Source organism: Protopterus annectens, chromosome 3.part1 (genome assembly GCF_019279795.1).
Source record: "Protopterus annectens isolate FY-2018-M chromosome 3.part1, PAN1.0, whole genome shotgun sequence".
In the NCBI taxonomy this organism is placed as follows: Eukaryota; Metazoa; Chordata; order Ceratodontiformes; family Protopteridae; genus Protopterus; species Protopterus annectens.
In genome coordinates this window covers 1,235,246,371-1,235,265,062 of record NC_056732.1, presented here as the reverse complement: position 1 = coordinate 1,235,265,062, position 18,692 = coordinate 1,235,246,371, and the positions used below count along the sequence as shown (strand labels likewise).

At 40.6% G+C, this 18,692-nt stretch overlaps 1 protein-coding gene across 1 annotated transcript in view; it reads right to left on the bottom strand.

The window, feature by feature from the left end:
* Positions 1–7,311: 7,311 nt before the first annotated feature.
* The window catches only part of CPT1A (carnitine palmitoyltransferase 1A), an 849,468-nt gene continuing 838,087 nt past the window's right edge, over positions 7,312–18,692 (bottom strand). Inside the window, exon 19 of the mRNA XM_044067299.1 lies at positions 7,312–10,129. Coding sequence (XP_043923234.1) covers positions 10,043–10,129 — 87 coding nt within the window. The 3' untranslated portion in view covers positions 7,312–10,042. The remainder of the gene's footprint in view (positions 10,130–18,692) is intronic.

The following is an 18,692-nucleotide window of genomic DNA, read 5'->3' as shown; positions in this document are numbered from 1 at the left end:
GCAGGTCTTGGCTGATAATTTGATGGTGACAAAGATGCTTATTGCCTTACTTAAACATGAGACAGCCGCCTTTTACCAAAAATAGCAAGGTTCATCAAGCAAACTGTGTAAGCAGCAACTAAGAACTGCAAGGTTTTAAGGATGAGTACACCTACAGAGCCAGCTCATTACATCATGGGGTGCACTGGTATAGATGTATGTGTCCCTGAATACAGGAGTTTACTAAAAAACAAATGTGGAATTCTGACAGGTAAAGAAACCCACCAAGGAGGGTCATTAATGACAGATCTCAAAATATTACATAAGAGTTGGCTTCCACTTGCAGGCTCATAAAGCTGATTTTTCTGGAATATTTGCTATCTCACATTTTAATAAATCATAAAAGCTAGTAGCAAATATTTATGCAAGAACAGAATCCTGTAGTGTGTACAATGATATACCACATGTATTGCAGATCCTTTTCAAAACAGAATCTAACACCTTCTGTGTTGCTCTCATCCTTTCCATACTTTACCTCAGAAAGGCGGTGGGGATGGAAGGTGGAGCCATTTTTTAAGTGCTCCATCTTTAGATGTATCCTAATGAAGTGCTCAGAAAAAGAAGTTATGTCTTATCATAACGTTCCATCTGTGTTGCTGATGTTCGTTTATTCCTTACTGATGTGTTATCTGTTCTGTCCTCGGAAACGTGCTTGCCAATATCAAGCTTGCATCAGCCAAAAACTCTCGAGCCAAGGTCCTATGTAGAATGCTCTGCTCCCTGTTACCTCAGATCGAGTTTGCAAGTTGATAGATAAAAGTAGAGGCTACCTCTAGTCATAACAGGCTTACAAGAAAGTAGTACATGAGATCAACTAAGAACCTCCAGAAGGGGGATGGATGGTGGGGAGTAATGAATGAACGAAGATCAACAACATAGATGGAATGTTATGGTAAGACATAACTTCTTTATCTGATGTTGTTGATCTTTGTACATTCCTTACTGATGGGACAGAGTCCCCAGCTACCTGTATTCCTTGGTGGCCCTCATGGAAGGACATTCTTGAGCACCATGGAGCCAAAAGAAGCTCTACCTCTGGAGGCCAAGTCCAATTTGTAATGAAGAATAAAGGTATGAGGTTTGGCCAAGGTGCGGTTGAGCAAATATTATTGAGGGAAGCCTTAGCATGGAAAGCTGCTTAAGTTGCCATAGATCTTATAGTGCTTTGACTCTATGAGGCAAGGTGAGATTGTATAACCTTTATCTACAACAAAAACAATTTCTCAATCAGGAAGCCAATGTAACTTTTAATACAGGATGACCCCCCGTCTAGGTCCAGAAACAGTTGGTCAGATTTACGGGTAGATTTTGTTCTGTCCAGATACAATCGTATTTACCTATGAACATTCAATTAGTGCAGGCAATACTCTCCCTTGTTAGAATGGTTAGGAAAGAACACTAGAAGGTCAATAGCCTGGCTGATAGATCGCTCTGACACCACTTTTGGTAAAAAGGTAGAATTGGTTCTCAGTGATAACCTATCCTTACGGAAGATAAGATACGGAGGTTTGATGCATAAGGCCTGAAGTTCTGACAATTGCCTGACTGATGTGATTGCAATCAGAAACAAAGCTTTCCAAGAGAGATATTTTTCATGACAAGAAGACGCAGGTTTAAAGGGCGGAGCTGTTAGAGCTTGCAGAACCAAAGCCAAATTCCAAGGTTGTACGGGTTTTCTAAAGGGAGGTTATAGGTCGATAACCCCTTTCAAGAAAGTCTTACAAAGTCTGTGTGACAAAAGTGAAGAATCTTAAAAACCAATATGAAAATTTGAGATGGCAGCTAAATGTACACGGATAGTAGAGGCAGACACCCCAGACTGGAAAAGATGAGATAAGTAATCCAACACCACCGAGACCGGGGCTGACAACGGGTCTAATTTGATTATTTGCTGCCCATAGAGAACCTCTTCCATATATTAAGACAGATTAGTCTGGAGGACAATTTATGAGATGCAATAAAAATATTGCGCACGGGGGACAAAAGGTTTTCATGCCTGGCAATCATAGGAAGTGGAGAAACCAAGCTATCAGTTTCAGGGTTGTTAGATTGGGGTGAATCAGACCCTGTGGATGGGAGATCAACACTGGGGATGGATTGAGGATCCACGGTTGATATAACAAGTGAGGCCAGAGGAAGGGAAACCAGACTTGTCGAGGCCAATATGGAGCAATGAGGATCACTTTGCTCTTCAACTGTCGTGCTTTCTTTAGAAATTGAGAGATAAGGAGAGAGGAGGACAGGCATAAAGAAGACCCGAGGGCCAAGTGTGAACTAGAGTGTCCCTTGGTGACTGTCCCAGAGGGGGGATCAGGGCAAAGTAGTTGCTGCACTTGTAGTTGGTTGGAGAGGCAAATAGGTCTCAGCAAGGCTGGCCCTAGCAGTTGAAGATTTTTGCCGCTATCAGAGGATTGAGGGACCGCTCGTACGGCTGTAGAATGCACCTGCTCAATTTGTCCACTATCACGTTGGAGCTCCCAAGAATGTGCATTGTAATCAGTCGTAAGCTATCACCAAATGTCATATTCTCAAGGCCTCTCGGCATAATGAGTAAGAGCTGATGCCCCCTTGTTTGTTGATGTACCAGACCACTGACATGTTGTTTGACTGGATCGCAATATTCCCTGACAGAAGGATGACGTGAAATGCTTACAACACTAGAAGCAATGCCCTCAGTTCCAGGACACTGATATGCAAAAGGGCCTCTGTCTCTGACCAGGTGCCTTGGACCGAGTTTCCCTGACATAGCCCCCCCCACCCCATCAGGGAGGTGTCCGTGGTCATCGTGGCTATCGGTTGATAGAGGTTGAAAGGGCGAAACCACTGTTGGGGATATTGAGATGTCCACCAGAGTAAATCTTGCTTGTATTTCTGAGTTACATTTATTTGAAAAGACAAAGGATGTTGTAGAGGGTACCACTGAATGAGAAGTAGCCATTGAAGGAGTCTCATGTTGAATCTGGCTAGAGGAACAACAGTAATCAATGCTGCCATTGACCCCAATAGCTGAAGCCGATAGCCATGATGACCACGGACACCTCCCTGATGGGGTGGGGGGGGGGTTATGTCAGGGAAACACGGTCCAAGGCACCTGGTCAGAGACAGACGCCCTTTTGCATATCAGTGTCCTCGAACTGGGGGCGGTGCTTCTAGTGTTGCAAGCATTTCACGTCATCCTTCTGTCAGGGAATATTGCGATCCAATCAAAGGGTGGGAGGATGGCATAATGGTTAAGGTGTTTACCTTGGAGACACAAGGTGCAGGGTTTGATTCTCACATAGGGTAATTGGCTAGGCTTAAAATAGCCCACAAGGGCAGTTAGCCTAGTACTAATCTATGAAGCTATGAAGTACAGATCGAGCTGGTGATTTGTGGTGACTGAGCAGAGGTTAAACTTGTTGTCTTATTCTCTGAAGTCTGTGTTCTGGAAGGGATGCTGTGCAATTTCTCGTGTCCAACAGTACCCCTTATAAATTCCAAAGACTGAGTTGGGGTTGTGTTGGATTTCTCCCTGTTTATAGTGATTCCCAGGCTTCGAGCTGTTAAGAAAGTATACTGCAGGGCGTCTTCCAGTAGACGCTTCGTGGGGGCAGTGAGGAGCCAGTCATCTAGATATAGAAATGCCTGAAATCCTTGAAGTTGCAAGTGAGTGATAACCACTGCCATGCATTTTGTGAACACTCTGGGGGCTGCAGAAAGACCGAAGGGAAGGGCTCGAAACTGGTAGTGACTGGCTCCTATACAGAAGCGGAGGTATCTTCTTGAGTGTTTGTCCATTTTTATGTGGCAATACGCATCCTGAAAATCTACAGAGCACATCCAATCATCTTCTTCCAGAAGAGGAAGGATAGACTGAACTGTGACCATCCGGAATTTCTCTGTTTTTACAAATTTGTTTAGTGTGCTGAGATCCAGAATTGGTCTCCAGTCCCCTGTCTTTTTTGGCACTAAAAAGAACCTAGAGTAAAATCCGGATCCTATCTGGTCTGGGGGGGGGGGGGGGCGTCTGGATGACTCTTTTTTGTAGCAGCTTTTGGATTTCGTGTGCTGTTGTTTCCCTTTGAATGGGTGGAACATCGGGTAATACTCTTGATGAGACTGGGCAAAGATGGAAGGGGATGTGATAGCCTCTGGATATAATCCGTTGTACCCAAGAGTCAGTTATCTTTTGCCAGGCAGCGGGATACAAGGAGAAATGTCCCCCGACCGCTTCTAGAGGTGAGCAGTCGGGCAACGCTTCAGGAGCGCTCTGGAACCCCAGTTTTGCAGATCTCCTCTGCCCCAAAATGGGCGTCTTCCATTGGAGTTTCCCCCCTCTGCCTCTAGGGGAGAACTTGGCATGTGCATCACAGAAAGAACCCTGTGATTTCTTGTGCCAGATCTTTCTGCTCCTCTGATTTCTGGAGTAGAATCACTGAGGAGTAGAGTGTCTGACACCAACGGCAGACGTCTCGTCATCTTGTTTTCACCATGCCAGCGTATCCTTGACTTTAGGGCCAAACAAAGAAGCGGCCTCTATAGAGGCATTCATGAAGGAAGCCTTAAAGGAGTCTGCAAAGTCACAAAGGTGCATCCAAGCATGTCGTCTGGCGACTATACCTGTGCCTGCCACTCTAGCTGCCCCATCTGTTGCGTGAGAAATAAGAAGAGTTGGAAATGGACTCTAGGGTGGCTCAGAAGCCACATTATCAGGGACTTCATTAGAAACAGCTCCTGCCAAGGTTTCAGAGAGCTGGTTGATAAGATCTCACTGAAGCCAAGCCGGGTAAAATGTGCCAAATAATTCAAAGACCTTACGGTGAAGGTCGATGAAAAACACATGCTTCCCTAATCTGCCAATCGCCTGGGACTCCTTGTTGGGCGGATGGACAGTTTGGCTCTCCTCTGCCAAATCCTTCTTAGTAGCAGCTGCCACCATCATAGCATCTACTGGAAGACCTCGTGACCAGTGGGGGTGTTCAGCTGGAGGCGATAATATTTTATCTGTTCTCTTAGGTATTGCTTCCATGGTATCGGAAGTCTTCCATGCACACTGAGCTGGACGAGCTCATCGGCAGGCAGGGTGATCCAGGAGGTAGGGGGCTGGGCACAAAAAGCCTGCAGGAATACGGATTCCTCAGAGGAAGGATTAGTGGGCCTCCAGTCACCCTTCTGTCTAAGGGGTCTTGAGGATGTCACCAAAGGACACCTCATCAAAGGGTGACTGTGGGGACCCTTCCCCCTAATCGAAATCCATATCTTCAGTCAATGACTCCTCAGTGGAGTTCACGCGATTCCTCTTACATAATGCTTTGTGGGGTGCTTCCTCAGTGGTAGGTTCTGGGGAAGGACTGCAAAGAGGGGGGTCTCCTGAGGAGGAGAGACCTGAGGCTCTTGTGCCCGGTGTCCGGGAGTTGAAGCTTGTGGCAGTTGCGGCACAGAGGGAGGAGAATACTCCAAAAAATTAGCTTTGCCAGCGGACGCAAGCACCCTCTCCATGGCCTGGAAGGCTCACCCGCACAAGGAGGGATGGGAGCCCGAACCAAGCAGAACAACCTCGGAACCGGGGTCACACCCAACCTCGACAAGCTCGCCCCCAGACCAGGAGTGTCAAGAGGACATTGAACTGTGAGAGAGAGCATCCCTGGAAGGTGCCATAGAAAAAATCATCGTGGAGCCAGAAATGCCCTCCCCAACGGCACAGCCACTGGCCTGAGAAGAGCACAATGCCCAGTGCACCAAAGGTCACAAGGACGACTCAGATTCCAAAGTGACATCCACTATTGGAGTCGGAGGGAGGGAAGCTGCTGTCGGAATAATAGGCTTTGAGACTTGAGTGAAAGGCGAAGTAGGAGTATACGTTGGGGTCTGAGGCAATATACGCTCACCTGATTGAGGGAACATGGACTTTGACTGTTGAGAGAGAACTCTGGCCACAAGCAACTGATCAACAAGCCTGTTCAGAAAGACTCTTGGTCGACCTCATGGAGAAGGCTGATGGTGATTCTGGCCTTTCTAGGAAAGGACTATACTGACTGCTAGCAAAAGGATCCAGTGAAGGGGAATATTTGGTCCTTGTTAATTCAATAGATGCATAGCTCAGAGCCGAGGTAATCTCCACCGAAGAAAACGATGTGGAAAAGGTCTGTGCCGAAGATGTCAGCGCCGTAGTAGTTGAAGGTGTCTGCACAATAAAGGCAAAGGGTATGGTGCCATAGTGGAAAGTGTCTGCGCCGGCAATAAGATGGTGCCGAGAAGGACTGCACCAAAGTACATGTCAGTGCCAAAAAAGTCTGTGCCATGGAACACAGAAGAGTCATACTTGGAGCCAAAGGTGACTGTACCAATGGTGCCAAAGGGGACTGAACCTGTACTGATGGTGCCGTTAGGGGTTGTGACAAAACTGTCGGAACCGTAGTTGTTTGCACCGGGAACTCTGGTGCTGGTATTGATAAAGGAGACATAGCTGTAGTCAGAATCATTTGGGGCGTGCCAAGCTTGGAGCCGACAGGGTCACAGGTGGCAGTGTTGAAATAGTAATCAATTTCACCTTCTTGTGAGTCGACTTCCTACGATCTCCAGAGGGAGAAGAAGTGAGTGACTTCAATGAAGAAGAGGAAGAACGCCTCTTGTGGGGTTTAACAGGAGGGGGTGAGCCCTCCGACCCAGAAATAGCCTCACAGAAAGGAGACTTGAGGAAACCTTTAAAAATTAACTTATTCTTCCTCTTGTTGAGAGTCCTGGTAGAGAAGTTTTTACAAATCCCACACAAAGAATCTACAGTCAAGTGGGAGACATTAAGAAAGTAGACACAAGTCATGGCCATCAGAAAGCGGTAACTTACGGCCGCAATCTTTGCACTGCTTGAAACCAAAATAACTTTTCTTATCCAACATAACTGGTGTTGAGAAGAAGCACAGTAGCAAAAGGAAGAATAAGAAAAGGGTAAAAAGAGAAAAGGAAGGATTACCAACGATGGTAATGTAAAATTACCACAAGGTAAGAAAAGAGGGCAATAAAGGGAAAAGACTAAAGAGAGAGAGTGTAAAGTGTGCGATAGGGTAGGAAAATATTAGAATAAACTTTTGAGAAAAATTTAGAGTAATAATATATAAACTGTCAAAAACTTTAACTGAGACAGTGGCTTGACATGGCTGTTCAGCAATGTGACAAATGAGATCTGAGGTAACAGGGAGCAGAGCATTCTGGGTAGGACCTTGGCTTGAGAGTTTTTGGCTGACGCGAGCTTGATATTGGCAGGCTCGGTTCCGAGGACAGAATCGATAACCCATCAGTAAGGAATGAACGAAGATTAACAACATCAGATCAAATGTTTTTATGCAGCTGGAGCATAACACATGGCATGGCAAACTATTAACTAATTCAGGAATTGAAACATATTCATGATACATATCCTCATTTTTTAATTCGTTACTAATTACATTGGTCTCTGACAGACTTGCATTATTCATTAATAATGCTAGAATTTTTTTTCCCAAAAACTCCTGCTAACTGTTCTTGTATGTTATAAGCAGCAGTCTAACTGGGACAAGCTTTTACACTAAGACACAGGGCACTTATAATTTGTTTATATTGATGTACTCTAGCTTATTCGGTTCTTATAGCAAAGTGATTTTGAACCTCTGATTTTGGAATATCATGTTAAATTGGCAATTGACAGACAAAACATGCTCTCTCTGTTTCTTTCAGCCACTGCTGGGTGAAATCTGGGTACCTGTCCAAAAACAGAAAAATTTAACACATGGTAATCCAACAAGAAAGTTGTAAAAATATATGGAAGCACTATCAGAAGCAAATATAGCCAGAAGATTTGCAACATGGATTTGTAAGCTGTTGTGTTCAGCAACAGAGGTTATCCTGATATTTTTACTGATAACTTGATGTATGAGATTATAAATAAAAGGAATAAATATTATTTTGCCCCTATTCTGTTTAATTGTTCAGAAACTAATGAGAGAGACACCCTACTAAATAAGTGCAAGAAGGATGGTAAAAAGGAAGACTATAAGTGTTCATTTATTACTGCCTTTTTGATGGAGAGTGAACTAATTAACTGGGTATTACGTAAGAACTGGATTTTAGTGGACAAAGTCTAGTTAAGGAAAGGGTCGGAGATGAACCATTAACAGTTTACAAGAAAAGGACAAACTTTAAAAATATTTCTTGAACCTATGAGAAATGATAGTGAGGTTAGACACCCTACAATGAATAAGTGTGGTCACTGCAATTATTATAAGTACATAAAAACAGGGGGAGACGTTTTGGAGTAAGAATCAGAAATTTAAGGTAAAAGGAGGATACAATTGCAACACCATGGGTATAGTTTATGTGGCTTTATGCCAAACATGTCCTGTATTGGAAAAACAGAGTGAAAATTAAAAGAAAGAATATAAGAACATATTTATGAGATTAAGAAGAACAAGTTAACTAATGCATTATTCAAGTATATAAGGGAAAGTCCAGGGCATGTGTTCAAGTTTACAATCCTTATTAAGGTTATACTGAACCCAAGAGGAGTACTTGGGCCTTAAACTTGGAGAAAAAAAGTTATTATGGCAGTTTCACTTAAGTTCAGAAAGCCTGTCTGGGTTGAATAAGGTTTATTCCATCACTTGCCTTTTAAAATTAAAATCTTACATAGGGTAGATTAGTTCCTATTGGAAATGTTTGTTATGTATCTTAAATGGACTTACTTTTACTTTTTGTGAAAAAAGCATCTGTTTATTGTTCACAGTTGGATTTGACTGATTAGTGTTATTAATGTAGTTTTTATTACAGGATATATGCTGGCATGGACCTTTAAATCTTTAATGGTTGAATGGAGGCTTGGTAGTCATGTAACTTGCTTGGGATCCTTTATAACAGCAGTAGTCTGTATGGCTTTTTATCTGATGAAGTATTTTATTGTGTAAGACAAAAGTGCTCATCTTTTATTAAGTAAACAGCGGTACAAGTGACAAGCACCACGTTCTGTACTCTTTTTATTAGTTTGTTTCAATGGTTTGAGATTCTTGGAACTGTATTAAATGCTTCAATGTGTATTAAGTGTTTTTTTGCAATCAGTTTTATGTACAATGAGTTTCCAGTTTTTTTAATTGCTATTATTTCTTGAAGACAACAAATATTACTAACATACATACATACACAAATGTACAACTGCATTGTTTCACGTGCAATGCACATCTTAATATTTCTAACAATCGCATGACAGCCATCATTCAGAAACAGTGCAATCTGCTTTCAGTAACATACACATTAAGCTGACATGTCTCTCCCACGTAAATCTAACTGCTCCTCAAGTACTTCATTTAAAGCAGAAAATGCAGGCATTACAACCTAGTGCTGTGTTATTTATCTGCATTAAATGATTTTGTCTTTTTTGTTCTGTCCCTATAAAACAGCTGCATTCACCATGTGAATTGGTGATTTCCTACTAACTGTACATCAGTATACCCTACTTGGTAAAAATATAATCAACAGAACTAAACGTGAACTCCATGAAAAACTGGTCCCACAAAAAATTATAAACTGTACCAAAAGACTAAGCCCCTAATATATGTTAATAAAATGTGAATTAGGATCAGAACCAATTATGTTCAGTCCACTATTACCTGATTCTTTAAACTGTATTGACAGTTGCCCTATGTCTGGTAATATCTGAACAAGTAAAACCTGAGTGGTGAAACTATATACACATTAAAATATTCAACATAATGCTAAGTGTCTCAAATAAAGTTAATATAAAATTTCTAAGTGGCTGACAAAAGCTTTGTTTTGTACTTTAAATATATCCTAGAGTTGCAGATGGTTCATTGTCAATCTGACAAGTCATACAAATGCAATGAACATTCAGTATAAATGTACATTACCATATTCTACATATTCAGATTAAATTAAAGTTAAATCTCTTCAAGCAAATGAAATATTACGCAAAGTAAATAGAGCTGCCTCAGTCTACATAAGACCCTATATATCTGTCTTCTTTTTTTTTCTGTTTTCAGAATCATTTTGAAGAATTTACATGGATGTTGAACAAAGCAAGGATATCAACCATTGCTTCTCTGATGTGTTTTCCAAATGCATGAGAATCCTAGAAGGAAAAAAGTAAAATGAAGATATAGTTAGTAGTTAGCACAATATATCATGCCTTTTAGTAAAGCAAACTCATTGAGAAGCACGTAATTCAGAAAACAAACCCATACAGACAAAGGCACACACACACACAGGTACAATGGCAGTGGCCAATCAATTTATCAGCCACCAATTCACTAGATGGGGCCATTCTATACATAAATTTAAAACTCTGCATTCAAACATGGAGGGATTTCATTACAAGGGTACACTTATTAGTAAATTTAAGGGGAGGGGTGTGGGGTAGCACATCACCTTGTATGGAAGTTTGGAGGCTCTGCCCCACAAACACTGACTACATAAATGCTGAATATAACTCTCATCAGATTTTTTTTTTTGTTTTATCAGATCTGTACTCAACAAATTGGATTTTGGCTACGTTCAGTAAATCTGAACAATAAGTGCTGGTAAACATCTCTCACAGGAAGAGAAGACTTATTAAACTGTTAGTTAGAATGTTTCATAGCAATAATGCAAATAATCCAGAAGGAAAAACATACTCCTTCATAGTCTGCAATGTTATATTCAGACCATCAGTGCCACGCAAAATGGGCAAAGCACAGGAACAGAAATACGGACTGATGAAGTACTGAAAGATATGAAATTGTGTGGGTTCCTATTAGAACATCGAATTTCCAATTGCCCGAATCAGTAAAGGTCGACTTTTAATGATTAAACAATTGGAAATTCAAATTAGTCAAAAATAACATTAAAAAAAAAAAGAAAAAAAGAAAAAGTAAAGGGTGTAGGCAGGGGGGCAAGTCTCCCTGCACCCACCACACCCCCCCCTACTTAAATATACCAACTCCGAGATCGCACTACAGTGTAGGAAAGGGAAATCTTCCCTTTCTGCACCATTGTTCGTTAAAGTGCGATATCGGAGTTGGTATATTTAAGTAGCAGGGGGTGTGGGGGTGCAGGGGGGCTAGCCCCCCTGCTTTAACCTGTCAGGGTATGTTGTCTTCTTTTTTTTTTTTCATTTCGAAGTTACGGAAATTCGATCATATGGTGTCGACCATATACTATTCGAAGTTCCGTAACTTTGATTTTCTAATAGGTAACCAAATTGTGCATCTGGGACACACAACATAGGATGTCAAGATGTAAAAGAAAATAGCAAGCACAAAAATAAGTACTGATGGTCACAAAACACGTAAGGAACTTTGCAATAAAGACATCACAACCTGAACATGCAGGCACACCAAAATAAAGCAATGCCTCTGCTTAATATGATAAAACCAGGTATGCAGAGACACCCATATGAAACACAAATTCAGTATATGAATGAGAGACGATTAAGAGAAGACTGGTAAATGACAGCTATACTGTTTCAAGGCTTGGACCCAAACTATACACTGTTAATACAAGAGTCATGATTAGATCACTAAAAGAAGAACGATGTATGACCATGACCATTTTCAGAGGAAGATGACACAACTACTTTAACACCCTACAGGGATAAAAGAGCAGGCCCTTGACTACAAGTAGTTTCAGGGAATGATGGTGGAGCATATTTACATTCCAGCAATGGTAACAGACCAGATCTTCTACTTGATGGGGAGATAATGGATGAATAAAGTCTATCAACACCACTGAATGACAAGGATACTTGTGACATAGCATCACCATGGGGGATGGGAAACTTGAAGAGACTAATGAGGTTAATGTTGCCAAACCCACTGAGACAACAGAAATGTTGTTTGAGCACCTATAAAATTTTCTTTAGAAACTAAACCTAGGAGACAGAGAAGAACATTTGTGATAAAAAAGAATGTCAACTGCCACTAAACGTTAATTATGAAAACATACTGCCCTTTGTAAATAGGCACTGCTAAGTAATATGGCAGTGGTGTACGAGAGTACTGTGGAAGAATGAGGGCCTATTCATACTAAATAATATCAGGGCCTATTCATACTAAGTAAAATCATAACTACGGGGTTCAAACACATTGACTCAGTAATGCCAAACTGTAATATAATAATATGTGCATCTAAAAGGTAACCTCAACTGAATTTTACATATTTATCTCCACTCATAACTATGCTGCTCTTTTGGTTCTGGGTAAAATTGTAGCAGGACACAGTGCTACATGTGTACAAGCCCTGCTTGTGCAATATGTTATTGTGTATACTGGTCTGGCCCATCACCTGGAAGTCAACTTTGTGAGTAAATGCACAACAAAGCAGCTCCAGACTGTAGAGATTTATTAATTTTTTACTGTAAATGCATGCTTAAGGTAACTACATAGCACTAACAATTCCCTTTTCTAGAAATAAAAATAAAAGAAAACCATCACCAAATATTAAATCATATAGTTATTGTAGCACAATTCCTCTTTACTTTTTATCTCTCACTGATGTCAGTTTTCCCATGCAGCATTAGGCCAAGATCTGGCAAATATTACACACACACACACACACATGCTCGCGCATGCATACATACATAAATGCACACACAGTTATATATATCCATGTAATTTCTTGCTTCAGCACCAGCCATATTTACAGAGTATAACCTACCATACTATTCGGGGGAGGGAACTGAATAAGCTTTTCTGACTTTAATAGATAGACACTGGTCAATTTTTAAATTAGTTTCTACTATAATCCCTACATATTTAATATTGGTGTCATGTTTTATGATCTGACCATTTACTATGTAATCATAACTAATGTTTTTGAAAAATCTTATGATCCTGTATTTACAGACATTAAAGATGAGGTCCTTACTTAATGCAACAGGTATGACTTTTTTTCAGACCTTCTTGAAAGACTTTACCAGCTTTCATTTAAGTAATTACAATACCTATTCTGTAATCATCAGCATAACTGGCATTCAAACCCCATTGCCCATATTATTTCAGAACAGTCCAAAAAAGCATCCCAGTACACACACCCCTGGAAATAGTCCAAAGATAAGCAACCACAGTAAACAGGTGCCTTAGACACCGCTAGCAATCCCCATTAGGGAAGGTCATTAACCACCACTAACCTTGACTTGCTTTGCTCTGCTGCTTAATCAGTGTTATACCTTATGTACTGATTCACATTTAATACATTTAATTATTCAGTTCATCTTTTGTGTGTAATAATTTTAAAACTTAGCAAGGTCAAGATATTCAACATTTCTAGCAATGTTGTCCAAGTACTGTTGTCACCTTTTCAATGAATGCTGCATACTTCAGGAGATCTCCTGTTAAACCACATACTCTTCCATATCCAACAAAAGCTGGATCCTGAAATAATTCATTATGACCATCTCCACGATTCTGTGCAGAACATACTGGTCAAGCTGATGGGTCTAAAAGTGTCTGCATCTGATGCGATCCCCTCTTCTATGAACTGGTAGCAATCGAGCCTTTGGGCATAGGTCCCCCATGTCTACATATTGCCATTTTGTTTAGCATGAATGCTAAAGGATTAGTTAGTTAAGTTCTCCTACATGCCATATATGAAGCCATTATGTATGTTGATTGGTCCTAGAGCATGAGTTTTTAACTTTATTTGTGGCAGTAGTTATGCCCATAAATAAATAAATAATAGAATGCTGCCCTTTGTCTTTGCATTGTGAACTTCAGCCTTTGAGATCAAGCTGAATTATCGCCTAAAATTCCAAAACTTTGACATTTAAGTAGCTTCTGTACTTTCCTTAATGCAAACTTATTTTTACGACTACTGCAGTTTTCTTCTGTTGTATTGGTTTTGTGAATTTTAGCAAATTTTCATTCTGTTTCCCAGTATATTTTTGCCTTATTAATATGTGCTCATGAATGCAAATGATAACAAAATCAAAGAACACAGTAGCATTATCCTTAGCAGATTTATCTGCATCACTGAGAACAATATTCCACATTTTTTTTTGTATGTATGTATGTAATTTACTGCATCTCAGCTTCTTTTAAATCTAAGAAAAATGTCTTACTTATGATTGAGTTTACCTTTGCACTCAGGTTAAAGGTGACAGTATCATAATTTGTGTCAATTACAGACAGTACAACCAAGTGTGGGGAGCACAAAAATCCTAGTTTTGTTAGTCTAATATCAAAGGTACTACTATCCTTTTTTTCAGTTTTGTACCATTTGTCCCAACTGTGGCCGCGGTGGTGCAGTGGTCAGCGTTGTTATCTCATAGCAAGAGGTTCTCTGGTTCGATTCTCGGTTGGAGTTCTTTCGGTGCGGACTATGCATGTCCTCCCGGCAGTTGAGTGAACATTAAAGACATGCAGGTAGCTGCGTGTATGCGTGTGTGGGTGTTCCTTCTTTGAAGGCTGGGTGCCGGGCTGGAAACTTGACACCGTAAAAATCCACTGCCAATCATTAGCGGACCGGTGATCCACTGTGGCGACCCCTAACCGGGAAGAACCAAAAGACTTTAAAGACCATTTGTTCAACTGTTTTGATTAATGCAGACCAATTAACATTTGGATATATTTGTTTGACAGAGTAGTTTATCCAGTCACTAGGTAGATAAAGTGTTCTCTAAGGACTGTACAACCATTATTTTTTACACACTGGAGTTAAATCAGGAAATCTGCATTCTCCATAGGGGATGAGTGTGTACAGTAATGTCATACAATATCACATTCAATACCACTGATATTTACTATTGCAACAGCAATTTCTAGTCCCAAGTTGCTTTCTTGGCTTCTGGCTTGTAGGTGTTACTTTACAAAAGCTGAGAAAGTGTCATCTATTCCCATCAAATCTGCAACAGTGAAAGGAGAAACGTACTTTAAAACCACTCTGCATTTAGTGGAGCATTCAGACTTTAGTTTCTGAAAGCGTACCCGCTCCACTGCTCTGATGTGAGTTTGCACAGCTCCACCTACCATTCTTTCATTAGCTCAGCTGTAGGGCTAATAAGAGAATTCCTGGAGGTTGTAGATGTGTCCTAGTAACTCGAGTCATGGTAAAAGCTGCTGTGTGCATTTCTTTTTTTAATTGCGTCTTGTCTGGAATAAACATAGTAGCTGATGATTGATTCATCTGATGGTGCATGGGGATTTAAAGACTTGAAGGCATTGCCATGACAGTTTTAAAAGATACTGATTTACCAACATCAAAATAAATGGAGGAGGATTCTCAGAGAAAACTGTCTGTCTGCAGTCTTATCAGGGAAGGTTAAAAAAGAGATGCATGGTGGGTCCTATCTGGTCTGTTAGAGGAGGAACGGAGGTGCTACTGTTCTTCCATATATCCATGTGTCACTGTAGCACTAGAGGGCAATTCAGAGGTGTGGACGGAAGCTGCTGACATGATAAAAGAAATTCAAAACTTACTGCATTCCATTTAAAATGTGGTCACTTGGCTTAGCTATTTATTTATTTATTTTTATTTTTGTTGCATTGTATAGATTATCGAAGTGTTCAAATACAGTTTGTGTCAGTGCATTAAAATACATTCCTGATACTGTTATTCAATTTACACATAAGCAAATTTTGAATTCTATTATTCTGGACCTAGTCCTTTGCTATGATTTTGAAAGCTGAACAGTTGTGAGGTATGAGGAGGAATACATACCATGGAATCTGGGACATGCATTTTGGATCTTTAGACTGTGCTTTGTCATGACTACTAGCAATTCACAGCCGTAATCCTCTATGTTAAAATGCACTACTGCTGTGACGTCTGGCATTCAGAAGTCACTTTCACTTTTGATATTTTAATATTGTGCATATTTTTACTTGTGGAATTTGAATATAGCAAAAAAAAAGAAAAAAAAAACACTCTGCAAATTGAAAATTTCCTATTCAGCATTTTTACTCCCTAGAGAAAGAGACAAAGCCCATCACAGTTTCAAAGCCCTTCAAGTAGCAGCACACCTCACTCTACTCTAAAAGGCAATGATGCACCAATGTACTAAAACATGTCCATAGCCATAAAAGGCACTGATGCACCAATGTACTAAAACATGTCCATAGCCATAAAAAGGCACTGATGCATCAATGTACTAAAACATGTCCATAGCCATAAAAGGCACTGATGCACCAATGTACTAAAACATGTCCATAGTCATATAAACGCATTGATGCACCAATGTACTAAAACATGTCCATAGCCAATAAAAGGCACTGATGCACCAATGTACTAAAACATGTCCATAGCCATAAAAGGCACTGATGCACCAATGTACTAAAACATGTCCATAGCCATACAAGGCACTGATGCACCAATGTACTAAAACATGTCCATAGCCATAAAAGGCACTGATGCACCAATGTACTAAAACAAGTCCATAGCCATAAAGGGTACTGATGCACCAATGTACTAAAACATGTCCATAGCCATAAAAAGGCACTGATGCATCAATGAACTAAAACATGTCCATAGCCATAAAAGGCACTGATGCACCAACGTACTAAAATATGTCCATAGCCATAAAAGGCACTGATGCACCAATGTACTAAAACATGTCCATAGCCATAAAAGGCACTGATGCACCAATGTACTAAAACATGTCCATAGCCATAAAAGGCACTGATGCACCAATGTACTAAAACATGTCCATAGCCAATAAAAGGCACTGATGCACCAATGTACTAAAATATGTCCATAGCCATAAAAGGCACTGATGCAGCAATATATTAAAACATGTCAATAGCCATTGACCAACTGTCAACATTCTGTCATGGCATGCAGCTGTCATACGAGGCTCCTTACTGCAATTCCGAGGCTCATAAATACAATTCCTGTAATTAGGATAGCAAATATAAAAATATTTGAGAATACAAACTGTTGAACATCTTTGTTCTGTTGTTATATAAAGCTGTGTTTTTCAGAGAGGCAAGCTTCCCATACTGCCCAGACTTATATATACCAACACCAAGATCACCACACCTCGGAGCAATAATCAAATGACTAAACCTGTATTTTCACTCATTCAGTCTTGTTACTCCAGGACTTGAACTAATGAGTCTTGGAATATCAAACAAGCTGCCATAATGAAGTATAGGGAGAATTTCATTATGCAGATGTGATTTTCTCATCCCCGCTATGCAGCTCAGTAATCCATCCATAATCTCATGTACATCCAACACAAATGATCCTCTTAGAACATTTACTCTGACCTGTCAGCAAACTGCAACTAGAAGCAATTGTTTTATAATAGGCTAGATACTCAGACAGGAGAACTCATCCACTTTTAAGTGGCAGAAAAAGGACATTGCCTGTAGGATCAAGAAAAACAGGATGCAAACTTCTACAGACTTGGTCTTTCTACTGAAAGAACACCCTCAGAAATTCCTGAAATAGAGGGGGTGTAATGACAAAACCTGAAAGGAAAACCTGGAATGACAGAGGAATACCCAAATGGGAACAAATGCTGAAAGACCCAGGTAACAGGAAGCAAGTCGACTTCTCATAACTGAATCTTTTCAACTTGGGAGTTAGTGCTGGCCTACTTACTTGAGGGAAAAACAGTTATGACTAAAACGCATTTATCCAGTGAAGCATAAGGGAATGCCATGGCAAAAGTGGGCCAAGGTACAAAGGGCAGATTGAGTTCGACTTATAAGGATATATGGAAAAGTAAGTCTAGAGCCATAACGTTAGAAACTAGGTGGATGAAACACCAGCAGGTTTTACTGAGTGATGAAGAATAGAGGCACGTTTAGGAGGCATCACAGAAGTAGTTTGCTGACCACGATATAGAGAGCAGCATATAAGAATGCTCAACAAGTGGTACCCTACCTGCAAAAAGGCCAGCCAAAGTTTATGGTGATGTACAAAAGTGCTGGAAGGGATCTCAACCCGCAGCGGATAACACTCCCAAGTTTTGGAACTGTAAGGTCAGTCAACCACCAAGCAGCTGAAAGCCCTCCAGGTGTAGCATCTATAGGGTCGAAAACTTATGTAACTTTGTGGCATTAAGCTTTTGGATTTGTGACTCTGCTTTTTTTCGTCTTCGCTTTGAATAAAGTGTTACAATTGGGTTTCAGACCTTTATTTGGATTTCCTAGCAAGCTTTTCGTTTTAGTTTTTTTTTTAAAGCTTGCACATCCATCGGTTGTTTGGTTTTAATAAAATAATTCAGTTAAAAAATACCCCGTGTGATGACTAGATTAAAAGGCAAGAATACAGGATGTGTAAATTTAAAGGAAAACTAGAAAATCCCCCATGTTGGCAACATAGGCTCATAGGTTGGTACTAGACTATCAGCCCTAAGGCCTATGCAAGCCTAGCCATAACAATTCCCTGGAAATTCTTTCCCACAATATTTACTTCTCTGGGCCCCTGTCTAGCAGGGCGACTGACATGATCCCCGGGGTGAATTTCCTATCTCCCATCCAAACATCAAGGTTCCTTTTGAAGAGGGCCAATGAGGTGCTCTGCTTGACATGTATGGGCAGTCTATTCCAGAGTATGTGGAGTCTCTGGGTCAGGAACCTATCCCTCCAGCATGTTTTGTTCATTGTAATGATAAGGTTTAGATACCTGGAGCGTGTGGCTCTGAGGGATTGGGATTTCTTTAAGTGGAGCATGTCCAACAGCTCACGGTTTGACATGGCCTTGTATGTTAAGCA